The sequence below is a fragment of the Heterocephalus glaber genome, unplaced genomic scaffold (genome assembly GCF_053883595.1).
Source record: "Heterocephalus glaber isolate CG9 unplaced genomic scaffold, H.glaber_assembly_v1.0 deba00001662, whole genome shotgun sequence".
NCBI lineage: Eukaryota > Metazoa > Chordata > Mammalia > Rodentia > Bathyergidae > Heterocephalus > Heterocephalus glaber.
Window position 1 is genome coordinate 12,332,909 of NW_028258403.1, and position 25,787 is coordinate 12,358,695.

The following is a 25,787-nucleotide window of genomic DNA, read 5'->3' on the forward strand; positions in this document are numbered from 1 at the left end:
GCTTATTTCTTTGATATTCAACTCTACAATCTAAAGATTTTCCAGAATTAGTTTATCAGTACTAACTCAAACCTCTGCTTTTACACTAATCACCTTAAAAGCAGCTATTCATATCTTTAAAGATTATAGGTTAATTTCACTTGGTTATTATCCATCAAGTTTCTTATGTTCCTATCTATTGTCACCTCCTCCATTGAATCTGTACTCCCAATTTCTTTAGAGATACTATTCAGTTTTTCAACTGGCAATCACCTTCATCAATTCCTATACAATGTCAATTAAGTTATTTCTGTGCCAGGGATTTAGCTCAGTGGTTCTGGCACCTGCCTCACAAGTGCAAGGCCCCAAGTTCAATCCCTGGTACCAAAAAACAATTTATTTATTTGACCCAAAAAGTTAACAGGAACTCTTTCCCCTATTACCACTAGTATCACCCTAAACCTCTCACAATCCTTTACTGAGACTATTTAACTTTTTAATTCTATGGTTGACTTAAAAAATATCTGAAATAGAGCTGGAGATGTAATTCAGTGGTATAGTACTTGCCTAGCATGCACAAGACCCTGGATTTGATGCCTAGCACTGAGTATTACCCTAAAATAGAAACTCTAAAACCTGCTTTGCTTATTCAGTATTATTTTTTTTTTTGGTACCGGGGATTGAACTCTAGTCCTTGCACTTGCAAGGCAGGCGGTGGAACCACTGAGCTAAATCCCCAGCCCCTTATTCAGTATTATTAATCACCCTTATAGAAGCATCACTCTATTAAGTAATCAATTCAAACTGATTCAAACAGAATTCAAAATTGAAGTGACCCTGCCATCCCTATAATAAAACCACTTTCTACATACTGCCAGGTCCGACTTCTAAGAGTTTGTTTTGTTAAACAAATTTCTATCTATGTTCATACTTTTTTCTTCTATTATCTTTATCCAGTTTCAGGATTAGCACAATGTTGATTTCCTAAAATGAGGGGAGAAGTGTTCCTTCTTTTTTCTGCTTTAAATGTTTGATATAATTTGTCAGTTAAAATGTATACGAGCCTGTTGTTGTCATGTAGGTAGGTTTTCAAGCTAGGAATATACTTTCTTTAATAGGTGTTATTCAAATTTTATATTTCCTCCAGAGTTAATTTCATTAATTTGTCTTCCAAGGTACTTCTTTTGCAAGCGCAAGGACCCGAGTTCGATCTCCAGTACCAAAAAAAAAAAAACCAAACAAAAACCAAGGTACTTCTTAGAAGCTGTCAAATTTATTTCAAAAAATATTTTTGTAATATGCTTTCTATATCCTTTAAATTCTGTAAAATCTGTGGTAATGTCTCCTAGATCTTGATATTGTTATTTTAAAAATGTATAATTGATATTGTGTAATAGGAAGAAAAGGTCTAAAGGAGCAGGGGAAGTGGGAGGGGTAGGGGAAAAGGAAAGAAGGGAAAAGAAAAAATATGAGAAAAGGAAAAAATGGAAACAAAGTCTTTGTAAATAGGGAGAGTGGAGGCAGTGATGGGGAAGGAGAAAAAAATAAGAACCAAGATACTCATGTAATGATACAAGATCCCAATGATGAGTGTAACTGTATTTTATACCTAAAATGTACCAATAAACTTGATGGGGAAAAAAAAAATTGAAGTGACTACCTTCTCAGGCCAGAAAGCTACTAAGTGGTTATAAAAAATTTTAATATACAGATATTCCTCATCTAATGACTGAGTTCTGTTCCTGCAACTAGTCATTAACTAAATCAGTGACTAAATAAGGAATTGTATGTAGTATGTACATTACAATATTCAGAACAAAGAAACGGTCAAAGGAAACATTTTTGATGACTTTGCTTTTATTGGCATAACTCTTACACACAGTACTGTAATGTATAACAACACCACAGTGCAGTACAATCAACAAAAATTACAGTACTGTATAAACAAAGTATACTGTACAAAAAAAAACCACTGAGGCTCTATAAACAAGATGTACAAAACTGTACCAAAAAAAAAAGAGACAGGTCATAAGTCCAAACAGTCCTTAAACTATCTATCTGTAGTATAAAAGTAACTATAATAGCAGCTATCATTTGAACATGTAAAATGTGCTGAATACTACAATAAGTGCTTTACAAGTATTTTTTCCTAATTGTCACAATAATCTCACTAGGAATATATATATACATAGAAAAAATATATATATACCCCTAGAAAAAAATACATATATATGTCTGTTTTACAGACAAAACTTCAAGTCAAACTTTAAAATCTTGCCCAACATCACACAGCCTTAATTGTACATGAGCTGAAACTTGAATCCAAGTATGCCTGATTTCAGAGTGGACTACCTTCCACCATGCCAAATTAGTTCACAAAAGACAGATTCTAGAGTCCTGGGTCATACATTTGATTTGACCTTTTTCATTTTACCTCTCTGAATCTTAATTTTCTAACTGTAAAAAGAAATCTCCAAAACAGTAGTCAAAGACACAGATTCTTCTGCAAACAAGAGTATTTGCTTAACTGATGAACAGAAACCATAGAAATGTACAAACTTATTCATGGTCAAGACTAAGAAATTAGAAAAAAACACATGTTCACTAATAACTGCTGGTTGAATTAACTTATAGTATGAACCACGTGGATTATCTATGCAGATGTAAAGAATTTCTCTATGTACTAATAGGGAGCAGTCTCCAAAATATATTAAGTTAAAAAAACAAAGTGCAGATTAGTGTATATATTTTATTTTGCATATGCAAAGGAGGAAATAAGCATATATATTGTTTATACTTGAATCTATATTAAGAAATAAAGGATAAGCAAAAAAATATGTATAGTGGGAAAAAAAAAAACATATATAGTAGAAAAGGAAGAACGGAGTACATGGAGACAACATGGAAGCATCATTTCTTTGTTTGTTTGAGACAGGGTCTCACTATATAGTTAAAGCTGTCCTTGAACTCATTATGTAGTCTAAGCTGGCCTTGAACTTGCAGCAATCCTCTGTGTCAGCCTCCCAAATGCTGGAATTACAGATGTGTGCCACCACAGCTGGCTAGCACAAGTTGTCAGAATAAAAGTTTGTACATCAGTCTAATTTCTGAACCACATAATTGTTAGAAATCAGTACTTTAAAAACTCAGACTTTACCTTTGCTACTTGAGGTCTTCCAAAACATGCAGCGTAATGCAATGATGATGATCTTTGACCCCTGTTAACATCAGCACCTCTCTCACAAAGAAATTCCACCTGTGAAACAGTAAAGAATCATAAAGTTGTTTCATTAGTACTTCTATCCTTGTTTTTTTTTTTTATTGTTAATTTTTTGTGGTACTGGGGATTGAACACAGAGCCTTTGCACTGAGTTACATCCCCACTCCTTTTTAATTACTTGGAGACAAGGTCTAGCTAATTTACTAAATTGCCCAGGCTGTGCTGGAACTTGCAATTCTCCTGCCTCAGCCTCCCAAAGTACTGGGATTATAGGTGATATCCTTGGTTTTAAAATTCTAGCTTTTATTAGCTTACCATTTCCTGAGTTCCAAAAGCAGAGGCCCAGTTTAATAGAGTCTGACCAACATCATCCATAAAATTTACTTCAAAGGCTGAAAGTTTGAAAGGAAAAAAAAACCTTATTTTTAAAGCCAATAAAATAATACTGAACTTTTTTACAGTTTGACTCATTTAAAGATTGTCATTAATAGTCCACTAAATACAAAATGAAGAGGTAAGTTTTAAATATTGAGGTCAACCATAAAGCAGTCAAATAATCAGCAAAACTAAGATAATTTGAGAAAAAATATTCTAAAACTTTTAAACCACTGAGGATTTATAAGGCTTTAAACCTTAAAAATACTACATGAAAGGAAGAAAAAAACTGAAGTATAACACAGTTCACAGTACTAGCTGCATTAAAATGTAGTCTGATGACTAAACAGCACTTTTCACAAGTTTACATTTGCTCCTCACCTCATGGAGTAATCTACAAAAATTTACCATGTATTATTATAATTTACTCATGTCACTTTCCATTAATCAATAAAACAGAGCTAAATTCAACCTACACTTCAACTTAGAATTGGCAAAATCTCCTTCAGGTAATAAAACAGGCAAATTTCATAGGAAGAAAAGGGGCAAAGGGGAAGGGGAAGTGGGAGGGGTAGGGGAAAGGAAAGAAGGGAATGGAATTAATGTGAGAAAATGAAAAAAGGAAACAAAGTGTTTGTAAATAGGGAGGGCAGGGAAAGGGGGAAAAAAATGAGAACCAAGAGAGTATGTAAAGGTGCATGTCTCCAATGATGAATGCCATTATATTGTACACCTAAAATGTACCAATAAAAGGATTTACAAAAAAAAAAAAACAGGCAAATTTCCAACTCTGTAGAAGTTTTACTCATTCAATAAAGCATTTATTCAGGTTTTGCACTCCACTGACAATTATGCAACTATACATGAGGAGCGGGGGAGAGTATTTGAAGGAACTGGCCGCAGCATGCCACAATTCCTGAGAATACTATCCAAAAATAAGAAACTAGAAATTATCTGTCATTGCTTATCTCACAGTTTTTATATTTGAAAAATATTTTCTGACCTCCCGTGTCAATTGCATCTATAAGTGCATCAGTATCTTTACTTCGAATACAGTCTATAAGCTGCCGATGTGAGCGCTCCCCAGAACTATCCAATCTCCGGAGTCCTGGAATTCTGCCTGTAGACCCAGCACTAGACTTAGGCAAAGCTTTTCGTCCTTCAAATAATAGCACCAAGAGAAGGTCAACCAAACGCATGGTATCAAGCACACATCTTTCATCACCCTGTAATGCGCTTTCAATTGAATCTGGAAGCTCTGACCTCAAGAGATCCTACAAAGAGAATGAGAGATAAAAGTTTAACACACTGTATAGTACAAAAGCATTTTTTCTAAAAGATCAGAAAACAAAGATTCAGAAAACATTCTTACATGCGTTACTACTGGAGAGCCTCTGCAAAGCGTTGAGAGCAGACTTACAATGGTTGACACCTGATTACTCAATTTAGAATCTGCAGTTGTGGAAGGTGCTCCTGTGGTGCTGCGACTTGGCTTGCATGCTGATGATGGTCCTGATACAGTACCCCCAGCAGCAGCCATTCGAGATAACAGTTCCTCAGTTAATCCATGCTTGGCTAATGGAGCTGGATCAACACCACGACGGGTAAATCGGTCAGCTAGTGATGCAAAACATCGCAGAGCTCCATCTGAAACCTAATGATATAAAGATTATACACATGGATAAAATTCACCTAAAAAGCACTACTACTGATCATTTCAATACTAACACTATAAGAAAGGTAGCTGTAGCAGCAAAGTGATGAGGTCTACAATTTATCTACATTTGAAGCATGGCTCTACAATCTGCTAACTATATAACCTGAGGAAGTTACTTTACTGCTACAGGACTCAGTTCCTTCACATATAAAATAGATATAATAATCACTGTGCCTTTATTTCAGTGTCAGCTTACATGCAAAAACACCTATATAAAATATAGATAGAAAATAAAACCTCAAAAATATTAACTACTATTAATACTACTATATACAACTTTGCCAACTTAACCACTGAAATAGTATCTAAATAGTAAAAGGGCATGAAAAGTCAAATTTCATTTTCTAAAGTATGCTAATTCAACAAAAGATTACAAATAAGATCATAAATGCTGTTACTTTAGTAAGACCTTATTTTCAGTCAAGCAAATTGCAGAGTCAAAAAAATATAAGTAAATGTAAAATATAATAAGTAAAAGTATATGTAGAAATTACATATTTATATAACGTTTAAATTGTAGGAATACATTATCACTTTTATAATTTAAAAAAATTTTATCACCAAGAAAGATATAACATGATATATGAGGCCAGACAGGGTGCCATACGCCTATAATCTCAGCACTTGGGAGGATGAGGCAGGACGACTGCTGTGAGTTCAAGGCAAGTGTGGGCTCCATAGTGAGTTCAAAACCAGCCTGGACTACATAGTGAGATCCTATCTCAAAAAACAAAAAACATCCAAAAAGATACATATGAAGAAATATAACATGAAAGAAAAGATGGGATTATCTCTACTTAATCAAATGAGAAGTTCAAAACAGTGTTATCATAGTTCTAAATACAAAACATTATGAAATCACTTTTTGAAAAAGAGTATACAATAGCTATTTATTTACCTGATGATCCTCATGCTTTAATAAACTAGAAAGAGATTCTACACAAATTTCTAAAGAAGAATCTTGAGGTTCCATTTTCCCACAAAGTCTTGATACCACAGCCATAGCAGAGTGCAAGGTATCTTTATGAACCAGGTGTCCGCTATCGCGAATGAAGGTAAGCACACAATTCAAACCGCCAGCCTCAAAGACTGCTCCTGACTCACGAGTGCATATCAGTTCCAACACCTACATTAATAAAACAAAATTCACACAAGAATACAAGTCTAATTTTAATTTGCTAGAATCATGGAAAATGTAATGCTCCCTCCAAATTTACCAGTAGCCGTATTTTAAAAAGTGAAACATGAAATTAATTTTAACAATGTTTTCTAATTTAACAATATATCTAAGGCAAATCATTGCAACATAAAAGCAATATAAAAATTAATATCCTTCACATTCTTTTATGTTCTCACTTCAAACTCATATGTGTATTTTATATTTACAACACATCTCAATTGTGAGTCGTCACATTTGACACTCTCAATAGTCACGTATGGCTACCATACTGAACATCACAGGTTTAAATTGTGAAACTTGCACAGCAAGCTAAGGAACTACCTGTAATTTAGCAAAGCATGTAAGTGTCTAAACATTTTATGAAAAAGAGCTGGGTATGGTGGCACAAGCCTGTAATCCCAGCAGTTCAGGAGGCTGAGGCAGGAGGATCATGAATTCAAGGCCAGCCAGGCCAATTTAGCTAGGTATGTCTCAAAAGAGGTGGGGATGTAGCTCAGTGGTAAAGTGCTTGCCTACTATGTGCAAGGCTCTAGGTCTAACACACAGTACTGCCAAAAAAAAAAGTTGGACAAATTCTAGCTATTATTATTGTTACTCATGATCCTCACTCAATTTACCACATCAAGACAAAAACTTCATTCTTATTTTCTAAATTATATCGATATTTAAGGTGTTCAGGTACAACTAAGAAGTTAACAGGGTCTATCAACCTTACAGTTACACCCAAAATTTACACTTTATTCTGAAGGCAAGAAAAATGTGTTAAGCAGAGAAACAATAAAATCAAATTTCTAGTCAATAAAGGTATGCAGAATAGGGGAAGGAAAAGTTTACAGGCAAATGCAAATATTTAAGCATTATCATGTAAGAGACCAGGGTCTGCCTAAGCCAGTAACAGCAGGGACAAACAGGAAGAAGTAAACTAGAAAATGACCATCAACTACAAGTGTGGAGCAGAAGAAAGAAAGTAAAGGACAAAAACACTGCTCTGTCTTAAATGAATGGATGGAAGTAGATTAACAAAATAGGATTGCAGTGAAAAACAGTGTCAGAGATGTCCAGACGGGTCTTGAATATGGGGTCTAGAACTCAAGACTGAAGTAAAGGCTAAAGATGAGAGATAAATGTGTACGAATGGTATATTAAAGTAATAGATGAGACTGCCTAGGCAAAATATTTGTAATATAGTTTCAAGAAGTAAAATAGGACCTCACAAAATACTATCATTTAAGAAGGAACTAGAGGGCTGGGGATTTAGCTCAGTGGCACTGCACCTGCCTCAAAAATGCAAGGTCCTGAGTTCAATCCCCGGTACTGGGAAAAAAAACACAAACTACCAAAGCATGGTGGCATACACCTGTAATCCCAATACTAGAGAGGCTGAGGCAAAAGGACTGCTGCAAATTCAAGGCCAACGTGGGCTACATAGTGAGTCCAAAGCCAGCCTGAACTACATAGCAAGACTATGCCTCAAAAAACAAAAAACAAACAAAAAAGAATGAACTAAGTAAGAATTTTCAGAGACAGAGAAAAAATGAGAGCAGGGCGTGGCCAAATCTAAAGGGTATAAAGTTTCAAAAAGACTGAAATAGTTAACAATATCAAACATCATCAGGATCCAATAAATTAATGGCTGCCGAGAGTCCACAGTTTATAACAGTGATGTCACAGATGACCTTTTGTGCCCCTGCACTGGGGACTGAGTCCAGGATCTCATGCATCATGCATGCTAGGCAAACACTCCACCATGGAGCAACATCCCAGACTCTCTACATCTTTTTCTCCAGTACTAGGGAACTCTACCTCTTTTTAAAATTTATTTTTGATCAGGGCCTTGAACGTCCAAATCTCCTGCATCAGCATCCACAACAGCTAGAATTACAAGCTTGTGCCATGCTCAGCTGGTGACCTTATCCCCCACAGTTTTAGATAGAAGGAAGCAAGAATGGTACTGATTTTAGTGGGCCGAAGAGCAAATGCAAACCTTTTGTACTCTTTCTAGGAGATTGCCTATGAATAGGAAGACAGTTGAAACAGAATCCAGTCAAAGAGCCCTATTTTTGCTTTTTTTAAAAAAAAAGTGGTGGATCACCAATAGTAAAACAAAAACAAATGCAGAATATGGGACACTATACAAGACAAATGGCCTAGACTTCATAAAGAGGTTAGTATCATGGAAGAGGACTATTCTTCATTACATGAGAATAAAAAGAATAACAAAATGCAATGTGTAAGTCAGGCATGGCAGCATATCCCTATAATCTCAGCACTCTGGAAAATTGAGGCAGGAGGATCTCAAATTTGAGCCTGGGTAACTTAGCAACTCAGCAAGACTGCCTCAAAATAAAAATGAAAAAGGGAATGTAGCTCAGTATGAAGACCTTGGGCTCAATTCTCAGTCTGGAAACAAAAAAGAAAAAAGTAATATATACATCCGTTTTGCTTTTGTTGTGTTGAGACAGGGTCTTGCTAAGTAGTTCAGGCTGGACTTTAACTAGCCCAAACTGGCCTCGAAATCATGGTGTTACTACTGCCTCAGCTTCTCAAGTGCTGAGAGTACAGGCATGTGCCACCACACCTGGCTTGGATTTTATTTTTTTTTAAGTTATAAAGGATATGCTGGGAACCACTGGGCCTATAAACTGCACAACATATACTATTGAACTATTGTTAATTTTTATACATGGAATAATGCCATTATGTTTTTGTAGAACATTCTTGTCTTTGGATAAAAACTAAATATGCTAATAAACTAAACAATGCTAAAATATTTAGGGATGAAATATGATGACTGCAATGTATTTTCAAAGGTTCAGTGAAAACAAAAGGAGGGAGGAGAGGAGGTAGGAAGGAGGAAAAACATATTAACAACTGGCAAATCTGTGTGGATGTAAGGTGTAAACTATACTGGGTCTTTCAACTGTAGATTTTAAAATTATAAAAAATAAGATTTAGTAGGCTAGCTCAGTAGATGAGTGCTTGCCCAACAAGCCCAAGGTCCTAGATTTCATCTCCAGCATACACATACACACACAACACACAGACAACAGACACTAACACAGACAGACACAGACGCGCGCGCGCGCGCGCGCACACACACACACAGCTAAGGAAACAAAACACAAAAAAAGAGATTGCTCATGACTTCAGCATGCTTATATGCTACAAATATGAAATGTGAGGACAGGTAACAAAGAATTTGAAAATATGGGTCGTAGCCAGGCCTGAAATCCAGCTACTCTGGAGGCTGAGGCAAGAGGATTATGAGTTCCAGATCAGCTTGGGGCAACTCTGCAAGAACCTGTCTTAAAACAAAAAAAATTTTTTAAAGGGCTAGAGTTGTAACTATGGAAAGAGTCCCCAGGTGTTGATTCCTATTACTACTACCAAAAAAAAAAGAAAAGAAGGGCTGGAGATTTAGCTCAGTGGCACTGTGCCTGGCTCATAAGCACAAGATCCTGAGTTCGATCCCCAGTACTGGGGGAAAAAAAAAAAGAAACAAAGAAACGAGAGACAGAGAGAGAGAGAGAGAGAGAGAAAGAAAACAGGTCAGTGAAGAAAGTAATTTTCTACAAGCAAAGAGGAAGGAAGTTCTCAAATATGGTCCAAGGACCCTGGGTTCTCAAAACATTTTCAAGGAGTCTTGATGTTAAATTTGCTTCATAATAACATTATAAAATTATTAGTCTGCTTCGCTCTCATTCTCAGAATATGGGGTAGAACTTTCCAACTGTAGATGTGATAAGATGTGATATTGCAGCAGACTGCACTGAAAAGCAGATATGAAGATTCAGCTACTGTAGTCAGGGATTTTTCAAAAGATTTCCAAAAACACCTAACAATGTCAGTCTCTTACTAATGTTCTTTTCATTTTGTAAAGTTATTTTTCATTAAAATTGTTTGCATGTTAATATGTAATGTTATTTTAAGAGAAATTAATGAATATTTAAAATTTCTTAGTTGTACTAAGAGTAAATATAAATTAACATAATTGGAAAAAACAAATATAAAGTAACAGAAACACAGACTCTTTAAAGAACTTCAATAATTTAAGACTTGTAAAGGAATCCTGAAATAAAACACTTTTGAGAACTGCCAACCTAAAGCAACAAGAATCATAAAAAGAGTAAAGCAAAAAAAAAAAAAAAAAGAGTAAAGCAGAAATCATTAAAAAAAAAAAAAAGAAGCATGACTAGGCACATGCCTGTAGTCCCATCATTGGAGAAGCTGGGACAGGACAATCACTTGAGCCTAGGAATTAAAGACCAACCAGGGCAACACGGCAAGACTCCATCTCAAAAAATAAAACAAAATATAAATGTGCTTGGGGTTGAGGATTTAGCTCAGTGGTTCCGCTGCCTGCCTCACAAGCGCAAGGTCCTGAATTTGATCCCCGGTACCAAAAAAAAAAAAAAAGCATATTAGTGGTCTACAATTTTTGTTCACAGATAACGATTCTTTCTCCAGGCCTTACAGGACCTCCTTTGATGCCCCAAAGGTTTGTATTCTCCATTGTTCTCAATCACTCTGAATAAAGTAAGACTGATGATAGGAATAATTTTAATTTTTTAGTAAAATATACTTTTATTTTCTAAATGATGTTCAAATAGGTCAATTAATGATACTTACCTTCACACATTGTTCAGCTAAGTCTCTGCTAGTCCTGTTATTAAGTTCAACCACAACCAAACGATTACAAAGTGCTTTTATTGCTCCATCTACACCAACAATCCTCCGGGTGCATTCTGCAGATACATCCAGGTAGTATGTTATGGCGCGGGCCGTCACCTCTAACACATTGTCTGGAGCACTTTCATCAAGAAAAATTTTGCAGAGGGCTGGTAAGAAAGTGCGAGGTGGACATCTGTAACAAAAGAAATCATATTATACCTAGGATCACTAAACAAAACATTTACAGAATTTTTGTTGTTGTTGTTATCAGGGATCGAACTTGGGACCTTGCCGAGGCAGGTGGTGGAACCACTGAGCTAAATCCCTGGCCCCAAAACATTAATAAAATAATACATAATAATAAAAACACTTTAACATTGTGTTCAATACCCTATCTGAATGTTCATTAGGTAATATTTTCAGTTTTTGCTTCCTTTACAATCCTCAGATGCAAACTTCATCATTACTGGAAATAAGAAGACAGAAATAGTTTAAAGTAGCAGCATTAACTTGAAACCATGTTCTAAAACAATTCTTATTCAACTCAAGCATCAACTCCATCTGTAAATCCTTCCCTAACCTTCCCAAATGGTTAAATGGTACTTTCACACTCCCAAAACTTCATAAAATCAGTGTACACACTTTTTAATGTATTAATTTCCTTACTTATACAAGAGTCCCTGAAGGTCCAGTTCATGTTTTATGAGAATAAGCACTGACCTTGAGTCTAAAAGACCAGAGTAAAACAGAAAACAGCAGCTGTGTGATCTTTGTTTCATTTGTACAGCAAACACCTAAGCAATACCTATTTTATGTGACTGTTATAAAGGTTAAATTAAATCATACATATTAAAAATCCTAGACATTAGGACACTTAGCTCAGTTCCTGGTACCATATTAAACTAACTTTAGCTGGTATGAATAGTCTAATATCTGTTATACATACCTATATAAGATAGTTTTATCAAAAACAGAATCTGTGAGGTACCAATAAGACATATTTTATTAACACCTAAAATATGAAAGCTCAATGTCTACATTTAGTAGAAATTTGTTACATTACATCAAATATATTACTCTAACTCTGAATAGATTAATGTAGTATTCTTGGGGCCAGGGATTTAGCTCAGTGGTTCTGCCACCTGCCTCAGAAGCACAAGATCCTGCGTTTGATCCCCGATAACAACAACAACAACAAAAAATATATATATATGGTACTTTTAATATTTTACTGGAATTATTTTTCCTTCAACTTTCAGTGTGTGCAATTAAGTACTTCTCATACCTTCAGCAGATTTTTAAAAATACCTGTACACATGTCAGAGTATCTCTAAATCTGTTCTTTCCTATATACTTAATTTTTAACTTACAGGGTCCAGCAGCTGAAATATTATCAAGGACAGTTTTAGAAGACTTCTCTTAATCATGACTGAGCAATAACTAAACGTAAATGGTTTTTTACTAGACAACAACACTGGCAACCTATGACAATAGAATCTCTTGCAATATTCCCAGGTTAAAAATCAAATCCTTTGGGGCCAAGTTACAAGAGCTCACCCCTTAGTTTTTGGTAAAATCACAAGAATGTCTAGCATACCAGAATCTTAAGGACTATATTGGTGTTCTCTATATAGCAGGTATGTACCCATTTGTAGTAAACGGAATAGATAAGACTGAAAGTGTATAGAAAAACATAGTCCCAAAAGAGTAATGTCTTTTCTTTAGGAAATAGCTTTTGAATATAGAATAAAATGAAGTTGACAGTCTTCACATCAAATGACAAGAATAGATTTATGATTTATGATTTATGTTAAAAAGAAAATTATCCATCTACCCTTTTTTATCCAGTGCAAAAACAGCATATCAAAAAGTATTAAGAGAAATGTATAAAATTTCTACATTTCATTGTTTTTGTTAATTTAGGGAATGATGCTGGTTCCTGCTGTGTCCATCAAAATGTAAATGATCTCCTAAACAAGTACGTACAGTTAAAGAACCAATTTAAAACAAACAGGGGTGACGATGTAGCTTGGTGGTAGAGCACTTAATGAGGCCCTGTCTAATCTCCAGCATCACAAAAAATTTTTTTTGAAACTAAGTTCTTATCTCATACTCTCACTTTAATTGTGATTAATGTTATACCTAAGAGAAAAACTAAAAGAGTTTACATAATATGTAGGAGTTTGCTTATTTTATGCAAGTATAATGAAATACAAAGAATCTATTGTATTTTGGCTATTGAGTAATGAAAAAAACTGCTTTTCTACCCTGAGCTACTTTTTCTACAGTGAGAAGATATTTATAGTATACTCTTATGTATGTAATAACACTGATTTGTATTTAAGCTTCAAAGAGAACTACAGTTATGTCTTCCGCATTCCTACAGAACTAGTTAGCTAATAATGATTTTTCTCTTTCTACATCAGGTATGGTGACACACACCTATAATCCCAGCACTTGAGAGGCTGAGGCAGAAGAATCATGAGTTTGAGCAGCCTGGACTATATAGTGAGACCCTCTCTCAAAACAAAAAAGAACCCGCATTACTATATGCATCTATTATCCATACATCAATTGTCAATCTGAAAGGTAATAAGTAGTGAAGAGCTAGATTAGACAAATTTCATTTGTGTGAATATCCCTGTAATAGAACAATTGATTTAAGGCAAATATATCACAGCTGAATTTTTGAAAATTATTTTTTTAATGGAAAGTAATTGCCAGTAACCCACACACACACTTGAGAGACAAAAACTGGAGGATTCAAGGCCAGCCTGGGTTGCACAGTGAGTTTAAGGCCAGCCTGAACCACATAGTGAGACTCTATTGCAAAATAATAATATTAATAATAAAGTAAAAAAGAAAAATAACTACAATTTACATATGAAAAAGTAAAAAAAATCATCACTAGCCAGCTTAAATCTCTGAACCTTTGAAGTGATAAAAATGTAAGTGGTTACAACATACTACACTCAAGTGAAAACAGGAGACATAATCATATACAGTTCTAAACCCACCTCCCAACTCCCCACACCCAGAACTGGGGATCAAACTCAGGATCTTGTGCTTTAGAGGCAGGGTGGCGCCACTGAACTAAATCCCCAGCCCTAAAAAACTTTTTAAAAACTTGGAAACACTATAACAGGATTCCTAGTAATAGTTTTCAATTAAAATACAGATTATTAATATTTGTTCAGAACCAAAAAGCCAATTACAAAACTTCAATGACACAAATTAACTATAAATTGAGCAAAGAGGTACAGAAAAACAGGTCTATGTAAATTAATTCTAAATTACAGAATAATTCAAAGAAATACGGTTAGATTATCTAAAAGCTCATATTGGACCTAAAATTACTAACAAATGTTATTGCCTGATTTATATTCTGCTAGACATCCTGCTTTAATATAGCCATTGTAATATAAATATATCAGATTTTAAAACTGACCCTTCAGTTGTTTAGGGAACTTTTTTCCCTTTGGAAACAGGGTCTTCCTATGTAGTTCAGTCTGATCTTGAACTCACTATGCAACCCAAGCTGGCCTCAGAGTGCTGGGATTATAGGTGCATACCACCATGCCCAGTTAGTTAGAAAATTTTTTATGCTTACTTTTCATACAGACCCTATGTTACTATATAATCCAACTTGGTCTTTGAATTCAACTTGAGCTTTATGATTATAATACCCCTACATTTATTCTACTGTCTACAATGATTCTTTCATACCTTTTCTTCAATTTTCTCTTGGCTCTTTTAGTTTTTATACTGTGGCTATCACTATTAAGATTCCCTTCTCATTTCTGCTATTTGTCTTTGATTATCTAATCCATTCCCTTAGTTCAGACACCAAAGGTATCTCATCTAGAGTCCATAAAAGCTCAAGTGCTATCTCCAACCCAGAACAACTCACTTTCTTCATTTAGAATTACCATGGCCATCTGAAAACGAATACACACAAAACAAAACTCCTGATTTGTGCTCTACCCCCAAATTTCCATCATACGTGTCAATGATCCAGAAATCCAGAAACCCAAGAACCATCCTTGATTCTTCCTCTGCCTTCCTAGCATTACACAGCCAATCTCTCAGTTAAATCCCATCAATTAAGCCCTCTAAAATAAATCTCACATTTTCCACTTCTCTCCACATCCTCTTTTATAACCCCAATCTAAGTCAACTTCCAAGTCTTTTACAGACTATTGAAATAATGCCTCAGACATCCACATAAAAGATATATCCAGAACTAGTGACAAGGAAGGGACTCGTGGGAAGGAGGTCATTCTGCACAGGGTGTCAGAGCCATGAACAAGGTGAGGAGGGCAACCGTGTGGGGAAATACCTCAAATAAATAAATAAAGGATAATGGGGGCCAGGTTTCTCACTGTAGGGAATGAGATATAAAAATAAATATTGAAAGAAAACTACCATGAATTTGAAGCATCAGATTGGAACTGGAGATACTGGTATGAACTCATGGCTTTCAATATACAGAAAAAGAAAAATAAACATATAGATGGTCCTCAACTTACTATAGTTCAACTTACAATCTGCCATAAAGAAGGATAAACTTGAGTCATTTGTAGGAAAACAGATGCACCTTGAGACAATAATGCTGAGTGAAATAAATCAGACCTTGCACGCTTAAATATCACATGGTTTCTCATATAAAAAAACCTAAAATATAAATAAAGAGCAAAATTAAAGCTAGATAATAGGAAATAGGGAGACAGATCTTTTGCAAAAGGAAAAGGACCAAGAGATGGAGGGAGGGGAGACACGAAGGGGATGAAAAAGAAATTAAGTTATGTTATGTACATGAACCAGCTCCTCAGGAGGAATGTAATCACAAACGTGTACTAATAAAAAATAGTAATTAAAAACAAAAAACAACTGATGTCATAATGGTATGAAAGCAGTATGTACTCAGTAGAAACCATATTTTAAATTTTGATTTTTTTTCCTGAGTTAACAATATGCAGTACAATATTCTCTTATGATGCTGGGCAGTGGCAACAAGCTACAGCATCTCCCAGTCTGCCCCACAACCATAAGGGTAAACAACCCATACTCCACAGTGTATTACATTGTTAAGCTATGTTTGGTAGTTTGGGTGTGTTAGATGCATTTTTTGATTGTTATTTTCAATTAACAATAGGTTTAATGGGATATAACACATCTTAAGTCAAAGATATATGTAATTAGTCATGCACAAAAATAAATTTAAACTTTGGGGCCAGTCAGCACAGAGTAAGCTTATTACAATCTATCATACCTGATGATTACAACCAAAAACCTTGATTAGGGCACAAAAAGCAGGTACCCAAGACTCTCCAAGAAGCAGCCAAGAGCAGATAGACAATGGAAATGAAATTCAAGGTGGTGGTGGTTGTTTTTCTTACCTTTTTTCTCTCCAGACTTTTGACTCCTAGCAGTTATTTGGACAGAATGTCCCCAAACAGCTCATGTGCTCAAAGTTAGTCACCAACCTATGGTGCTGCTGGGAGGTAGCAGAGTCTTGGGAAGGTAGAGTCTAGTGGAATGTAGGGTTATTAGGGGTGTGCCCTTGAGAGGGACATTGGGACATCAGTCCCTTCCCCTCTCTGCTTCTCAATCACCATGAAGTAAGCAGATTTGCTCTACTATGAGCTCCCCACCATCATGTTCTGCCTCACCACAGGGCCAAAAGCAATGGAGGCAAGTGATCATGGACTGAAGCCTCTAAAATCATGAGGCAAAATAAATCTTTCCTTCTTATAAGTTGTTTTTCTCAGGTATTCTGTCATAGTGATAGAGCACTAACACGACCCTGGATAGGCCAAGTCCCAAAACTATGTAGCAGAAACACAACAGAAACTGGGAGGGCCACTATAAGCCAAAGGGTACGGGGAGAAATTCCTGGGTCTTCACCTCCTAACCTGGCCAAGAATGGCCCTGAGGTACAAATCTCCAACTAATCCTGAATGATATATGCCTCGTGGCAATGGAGACTACCTGTGCCTCAAAACCCGGGGGAAATGTGAAAAGGAGTGCCAGAGGTTCAAAAAGCGTGAGAAGAATTTTTTTTTAATCTCTCCTTCCCTTACGACTTTTACCCAGAAAGTAGTCCAGGTGTCAGAAATTGTACAACAGCACAAAGGAGGGGATGATTGAATGAGTGAAGAGTGAAGGAGAGAGTGGCTAAAACCTCAGAGTCTCAGTTTTCTAATCAGAAGACCAATAAAATGGATTCGGGGGAGCTGAAGAATTTGGAGGGGCCCTCACACTTGGAGAGAAAAAGAACTAAAAAAGGAATCTGCGATACTGTACAAGTCCCAAATTCATCTCCAAGCTGCACTTACAAAGGCTGAGGCTAAAAAGCAGTTCTCAGGTCCAGGGATTTAGCTCAGTGGCACTGCGTCTGTCTCGAAAGCGCAAGGTTCTGCCAGACTAAATCATGAGTGGCATATGCATAGAGGAGACCCCAGCAACACAGCAAAGACTGAAAACTGGAATGACACTGGACACCACCCAGAGAGAGTAAGAGAAAACTAGCAGTCTAAATCTAACTAGGTTGACTACATATTAAAGCAAAACAACAAAATAAACACTCTTCAAAGAATTTTTATAAAACCCAGAGTAATATAATGTTCCAAATGTCCAAGTACAATCCAAAATGCCTTGAAATATAAAGAATCAGGGCCAGGGATGTAGCTCAGCAGCACAGAGCCTGCCTGGCAAGCACAAGGCCCTGAGTTGGATTCCCAGTACAGACAGACAGACAGACAGACAGACAGAAAGAAAGAAAGAAAGAAAGAAAGAAGGAAGGAAGGAAGGAAGGAAGGAAGGAAGAAATACAAAGAATCAGGAAAATATAATGAACTTAAAGAAAAAGACAATCAACAGATGCAAGCCAAACAATTAACATGTGGAAATTATCAGATAAGACTTTACACCAAATATAACTACTCTATGAGGTAAATGTGAACATCCATGAAACAACTTTTCAACAAAGAATAGAAAATATGAAAAATAACAACAAAAACTTAAGAAATAAAAAATATACAGCCAGGCATGGTGGTACATGCCTGTAATCCCAGCACTCGGAAGGCTGAGGCAGAAGGATCATGCTGTGAGTTTGAGGCCAGCCTGGCCTATACAGCGAGACCATCTAAAAAACAAAACTAAACCAAACCAAAAAAAGATATAAAAAATACAGGGAGTGGGGATGTGCTTCAGTGATAGAGCACTTGCCTACCATGTTGAAAGCTCCTGGGTTCAAACCCCAGTACAGCCAAAAGAAGAAAAAGTAAGTTCTAGTATTTACATTTATATATTAGAAAAACCAGACTTTAGAACAAGGAAAGTTACAACAAAGAAAGTTACCAATTATAAAGAGGGGCATTACAAACTGCAGATGTTATATGCTTAGCAAGTATGACAACCTAGGTTCAATTTCCAGCACGGGGGAGAAAAAAAGGACATTACATAATAATAAAGGGGTCAATCTAAGAAGACATTATAATTAATCCTGACTATACCTAACAGGGTTTCAAATTATATAAAGCAAAAACTGAGAGAACAGAAAAGAGAAATAGAAAAAGCCACACTACTACTTGCAGACTTCAATCTCCTGCCCCTCAGTAACCCACAGAACAAACAAAACCAACACAGATATAGGCTTGAACATGATCAATCATTTTGACTCAATGTGACACAGAAACTTCTGCCATAAAACAACAGAATACACAATCTTCTCAAGTATTATGTGGACCATTCACCAAAAATTGCTCATACATCCTGGGCCACAAACAAAATTTTACCCAGGCGTGATGGCTCACACCTGTAATCCCAGCACTCAAGAGGCTGAGGCAGGAGGACTGTCGTGAATTCAAGGTCGACCTGCATTCAAGGCCGACCTGCTACACAGCAACTTCAAGGACAGCCTGAACAGCCTAGTAAGACCTTGTCTTAAAAAACCTAAAAAACAAACAAATAAAAAAACTTAAACCAATGAAAGAAAAAGTTTCAAGGAAGCTGGGCATGGTGGCATATGCTTGTCATCCTAGCACCCAAGAGGCTGAGGCAGAAGGATCACTGCAAGTCCAAGGCCAGCCTGGGTTATAACACAGTGAGTTCAAGACTGGCCTGAACTGAGACCAGCCACAGTGGTGCAAGAGCATAATCTCAGCACTCATGAGGCTGAGGCTGGAGGATCACCATGAGTTTAAGGCCAATCTAGGCTACATAAGTTCAAGGCCAGTGTGGACTACATAATGAGACTGTCTCAAAAATCAAACAAAAAAGTGGAGGAGGGATTTAAAGCCCAAAATCAAAGCAGAAGGAAATAACAGAAATCAATGAAATTTAAAATAGAAAAATAAGAGAAAACAAAGTCAAATCCTAGTTCTTAAAACAGACTGACCACACATATACATTAAAAAAGACAACACTGGCCCAGGGATTAGTTCAGTGGCACTGGGCTAGGCGCAAGGTCCTAAGTTCGATCTCCAGTACAAAAAAAGAAATATATATATATATATATATATATATATATATATATATATATATACACACACACACACACACACATTACAGGGACACACATTACAGGGAGGGCTAGGAATGGGGAAAAAATAAGAACCAAGATGCATCATGTAACAGTATAAGTTCCCAATGAGAAATGTAAATGTATTGTATACCTAAAATGTACCAATAAAAGAATTGAAGAAAAAATAAATAAATAAAATGCCTTTATATATATATTTTTCCCCATTAACTTTATTGGTACATTTTAGGTATAAAATACAGTTACATTCATCATTGGGATCTTGTACCATTACATGAGTCTCTTGGTTCTTATTTTTTTTCCCCTTCCCTTGCCCTCCCTTCACTCCCTCCACCCTTCCCTATTTGCAAAGACCTTGTTTCCATTTTTTTCCTCTTCTCATATTTTTTCTTTTCCCTTTTTTCCCTTCCCCTACCCCTCCCAATTCCCCCATTCTTTTAGACCTTTTCTTTCTCTTACACAATATCAGTTATACATTTTTTAAATTACAATATTAAGATCTAGGAGACATTACCACAGATTTTACAGAATTTAAAAGGATATTGAAAGCATATTACAAAAATCTTTTTCGAAATAAATTTGACAACTTCTAAGAAGTAACTTAGAAGACAAATTAATGAAACTAACTCTGGAGGAAATATAAAATTTGAATAACACCTATGAAAGAAAGTATATTCCTAGCTTGAAAACCTACCTATATGACAACAGCAGGCTCATAAACATTTTAACTGATAAATTACATCAAACATTTAAAGCAGAAAAAAGAAGGAACACTTCTCCCCTCATTTTAGGAAATCAACATTGTGCTAATCCTGAAACTGGATAAAGATAATAGAAGAAAAAAGTATGAACATAGATAGAAATTTGTTTAACAAAACAAACTCTTAGAAGTCAGACCTGGCAGTATGTAGAAAGTGGTTTTATTATAGGGATGGCAGTGTTGGTTCAGCACTGGAAGATCCACCCCCAGAAGTCATCATTTTAACAGAGTAAAGGAGAAAGCCATATGATCCTGTCACTAGTTGGAGAAAGAGTATTGGCCTAAATTCTACAGCGGTTCATGGTAAAAGCTATAAGGAGACTAGAAGTAGAACAGAACCTTCTCAAAAGATCAAAGACATGTACTCCATACGTCCAACAAAAACTCCTTCTATGAATGGAGAAGATACAATGCTTTCTCCCCAAAGTGGGGAACAAGGGCATATATACCTACTCTTCATCTGTCCATTAAACTTTGAAACATAGGTCTAAACCAAAATAGTCTGGCAATAAAATGACACAACTAGGATAGGATTAATGCCTTAATATATTAAAATGCCTATGAATTTGTAAAATAATTTTTGAGTCAAATTTTTAAAAACAAAAATAAAATGAATTACAAAAGAAAATATATATATATATATATAAACATTACTACGAGGATGAAAATGGAATTTATCATTACATACACTGCAGATAACAAAAGGACAGAAAGGGATATCACAAATTCTATGAGTATCAATTTTAATTTAAATACACTAAATTTTAAAGACATTCTACCAAAACTCACTCAAGAAGAATTAAGATAACTTGAATAAAACTGTATCTTAGTAGTAAAAGAAATTAAATCATGTAAATTTATTCTCATATGGATTGTATGTTTGGTGTTTAAACACTTGCCTAATCCAAGGTCACAAAGATTTTGTTTTTAGTCTGTTTTATATTTTATATTTATTTTATGATTTTGAGTTAATTTCTGAATGACATATGAATCAACTGTTTTTTCATATATACATACCCAACTGTTACAGCACTATGAAAAAAAAACCTATCCTTTCTCCACTAAACTGCCTTTGTCCATTTATCCATATATATGAATCTACTTCTGAACTGTATTTTTTTTTTATCTATTTGTCTATCTTTGTATCAATATTAGTGGGCTGACTACTATAGCTATATACTAAGTATTGAAATTTGGTAATCTCAGTGCTCCAATTTTGTTCTTTATTAAAGTTGTTTTGGTTATTCTATGGCCTTTACATATTCTTAGGAATTCTGAAATCAATTTTTCAATTCCTACATCTTTTCAGATTTATATCCAAGTATTTCGGAAGAAATGAAAACTCATATTCACATAAAAATCTATATGCTAATGTCCATGGCAACTTGGTTATAATCACTCAAACTAGAAAAAGTCAAATATCCTTTCATAGATGAACAGATAACATCTATAAATTGGAGTATTAGTTAGCAATTAAAGGGAATGAACTACTGAAACAAAGAGCAAGATGGGCATGGCAGCACACACTTCTAAGTCCAACATTGTGGGAGGGTGAGGAAAGAGAACTGAAAATTCAAGCTCAGCTTGGACAACTCAGCAACTTAGTGAGACCCAGTCTTAAAAATAAGAAAAAAAGGGGCTGGGGATTTAGCTTAGTGGTGCCACTGCCTGCCTCACAAGCAAAAGGTCCTGAGTTTGATCCCCAGTACCGAAAAAAAAAAGGAAAAAAAGAAGGGGGGATATAATTCACTGTGAAGACCCTGGATTTGATTCATAGTAGAAAAGAAAAGACAAGACAAGACAGCAGTGTAGATGAAATTCAAATGCAATATGCTCAGTTCAAAAAAAAAAACGCCAGATGCTGGATGGGCTCGGGATTTAGCTCAGTGGTTCTGCCACCTGCCCCGCAAGTGCAAGGACTGGAGTTTGATCCCTGGTACCAAAAAAAACCCAAAAACACTGGGCGTGATGGTGCAAACCTGTAATCCTAGCACTCAGCAGGCTGAGGCAGTAGGACTGCCACAAGAGTTTAAGGCCAGCTTGGGCTACATAATGAATTCAAGGCCAGCTTGAACTGACAACCTGTCTTGAAAAAAACAAAAACAAAAAAAAGGAAAGAGAATCTAATGCCTGATGATCTGAAGTAGAGCTGAGGTAGTGATGCTAACCCTCAGGAGTGACTATAAATTAACATTAGCAGACCCAGGCATGGTCCACACCTGTAACCCCAGCACTCCAGCGGCTGAGGCAGGAGGCTGAGGCAGGAGGCTGAGGCAGGAGGATCTCGGCAAGTTCAAGGCCAACCTGGGCTACACAGTGAGTTCAAAGGCAGCCTGAACTACATAGTGAGACCCTGTCTCAAAAAACAAAAACATGGCCAGGCATGGTGGTGCACACCTGTAATCCCAGCACTCAGGAGGCAGAGGAAGGAGGATCTCGGCAAGTTCAAGGCCAGCCTGGGCTACAAAGTGAGTTCAGGGCCAGCCTAAACACAAAGCAAGAGCTTGTCTCAAAAAACAAAAACAAAAACAAAACAACGGGGGCCGGGGATTTAGTTCAGTGGTTCTGCCACCTGCCTTGAAAGTGCAAGGTCCCAAGTTCAATTCCCAGTACCAAAACAAACAACAAAAACATTAGCAGAGAGGTTTGTCTATGCAGAGACCATAATAAATCAATTGCTTACAAATTTATATCAAAATCCTATCAGTGACAATTAGCTGCATCTCTTGGTAGTCTCTACAGTGGCAAGTGAGTTCATATATTTCAACTGTACAGTACATCTGGTGGCAGCACACTTTAAGTCAGAATCCAACACTTTAGTCTGCTCATGGGCTGCCCATTATTTTATTTACCACTTCCACCCTTGCCTCTTTCCTATACTGCTCACTTGTCTCAGTCACAGTTTTTGCAAAGGAGGCCAAGATCCTAACCCTAGCCAAAATTAGTAAACAGCAAACATCACCGGAGAGTTCTTTGAAAAGAGAGAAAGACCCAATGATGAGACAGAAGATTCTAAAACTGCAAATAAAAACAAAACTGCATTTAAAAGAAATATCAAGAGTTCTTCTTAAATTTCTGGGTTCAGTGAAACAGGTGATTCATATTTTCCAAGTCTACTTTTTATAACAGCCAGAAACCAGCTAGCCAACAAAACCATAAAACCTTGAAAACTGCTTCATGGTAAGCACTTTGTATTAGACACACTTCTTTGGAGCTTTTCAAAAGAAAAACATATAAACATGAAGAAGCAATCATGAACAAATGTTTTTGCATTGAAGGCATTCTTAAGTGTCTAACCCACTGCTAAAGCTAAGAAGCTCTTTACTATTTGTGAAGAGTAGATCCTGTCTATTGCTAAGGAGGTGTGTGAACTCTTAGGAAAGGCGGTATGTGTTCCTCTTTTGGCTAGCACTGTAACTACACAAATTGATGAAATAATCTCTCTTATTTTCTCAATGCTGAGACAAAATACCTGACACCCAAAGTTAAAGGAGGAAAGGTTTATTTTGGCTCACAGTTTGTAGAAGTTTCAGTCCATAATTGGCTGGCTTCATAAAATAGGGTGGTATGGCATAGGGACATCTCAGAGTATGCAGAAAGCAGTAGCAGACAAGCAGCAAACAGCGAAACAGCATCAGCAGCCTTCATTCTGTCCCTTTATATTCTATCCAAGCTGTAAGGCTATTGATTGGCACCACATCCTTAATCCCAGCATCACATCCTTAATCCCAGCATCACATCCTTAATCCCAGCATCAGACACCCTAGCTCCAGCCACTTCTGAAATGCCCCACCTATGACCACGTGAGGCTTTGGAGAGACATTTAGATAAACGCTGTAACACAGAATATTGAGGCACAATTATTAGGATTAATGAGTCACTGTGGTATACAATCTAGATTGACAAATCTGATGTAGACAAGGCAATACTTGTTTTTGTGCAATATGTATTTCAGGTTCAGGAGGATATATGCAATTTTGTTGCCAACCAACACCACACTTATAAAACTATTCAAATCTCTGAATGATTACATACCAGGAAAAATGAACTGGTCATTTTGTATTGGTATGCACAGATAGAACAAATGCCATAACCGGTTGGATTTCAGTTTCACAATTCAGGTCAAAGAGGTCACTTCTGAATCTGAGTACTGTGTCATCCATAGAGAAGTGCTGGCTAGCCAAAAAGTGTCACCTAAATGTAACAATGTTTTACAGGATATGATTAAAAATATCAACTACAAGCTAGGCATGGTGGCATACACCTGTAATCCCCGCACTTGGGAGGGTGAGGCAGGAGAAATTAGCAAGAACCTGTCTCAAAAGAATCAAAAAATAAGTCAACTACATAAAAGTACAGGAGATGGACACAGAGTACACAAGTCTTTTTTTTTTTCTTTTTTGGCAGTACTGGGGATTGAACTTAGGACCTTGGGCAAACTAAGCAGGCAGGGCACTACTGAGCTAAATCCCCAGTCCCACACAGTCCCACACGTCTTTTCTTAAACACAGAACTAAGATGGCTTTCTAAGGTAGATTACTGGCCAGAGTTTTTGAGTTTCAAGAGCTACTACAGAGATTTCTTTTAGAACAACAGTCATTAGGGAAAAAAAGAAAAATAGTTACTAGAGCCAGGTGTGGTTGGCATATTTTAGTAATCCCAGCACTCAGGAGGCTGAGGCAGGATTGTCATGATGCAAGGCCAGCCTTAATTACACAGTGTGACCCTATCTATCTTAACTCCCACTGATTCTGCATGATGGTGAGGTGTATGAATTATTCATTATAGATTACAATACAATAATAATACAAAAAGTGCACAATAATTATAGTGTGCTTGAATCATTCCAAATCCTTTACCCCATCCTACCCTCAACCCCAAGTCCATGGAAAAACTGTCGTCCACAAAACTGGTCCTTGGTATCAAAAAGGTTGGGAGCTACTAATTTTATATATAATTACAGTCACTCGAAATTTTTTAACTTGCTAAATATTTACCCCTTATATTTTAGTAGAAACCAGTTGCACATTGTAAAACCAGTACTATTAATACCAACCGATGGACCTTGTTAATCTAATTAGCAAACTTTAGATTATCCCCAACATATAGAACCCGTGGCAGACTAGTCAACTGTATTAATGAGATGAAGAAAAATCTTCAGATGACTTCAAATGTAAGCACAATTTTCCAAAATACTACCTGCAATGACATCAGAATCTTTCCTCAATGGAAGTTGTGAACATTAATTGCATCAACTTGAATGGGTAAGAAATGCCTAGCATGGAACCAGGGATTTAGCTTAGTGGCAGCTCACTCACAATCGAAAGGTCGTGAGTTTGA

At 36.3% G+C, this 25,787-nt stretch overlaps 1 protein-coding gene and 1 long non-coding RNA gene across 17 annotated transcripts in view; one reads left to right on the forward strand and one right to left on the reverse strand.

The window, feature by feature from the left end:
• Positions 1-25,787, reverse strand: part of Hectd1 (HECT domain E3 ubiquitin protein ligase 1) — a 98,690-nt gene that overhangs the window by 61,248 nt on the left and 11,655 nt on the right. For all 16 annotated transcript variants that reach the window (XM_087197243.1, XM_087197244.1, XM_021243821.2 and 13 more), the window contains exons 3-8: positions 11,101-11,335; positions 6,190-6,417; positions 4,947-5,228; positions 4,578-4,848; positions 3,515-3,591; positions 3,137-3,235 (exon numbers count right to left, since the gene is read on the reverse strand). In XM_087197243.1, the coding sequence (XP_087053369.1) occupies positions 3,137-3,235; positions 3,515-3,591; positions 4,578-4,848; positions 4,947-5,228; positions 6,190-6,417; positions 11,101-11,335 (1,192 nt within the window). The remainder of the gene's footprint in view (positions 1-3,136; positions 3,236-3,514; positions 3,592-4,577; positions 4,849-4,946; positions 5,229-6,189; positions 6,418-11,100; positions 11,336-25,787) is intronic.
• LOC147822345 (uncharacterized) lies at positions 409-14,563 on the forward strand. The gene is made up of 3 exons (XR_015445810.1): positions 409-1,229; positions 13,066-13,120; positions 13,569-14,563. It is a non-coding gene; the product is annotated as an uncharacterized LOC147822345 (long non-coding RNA).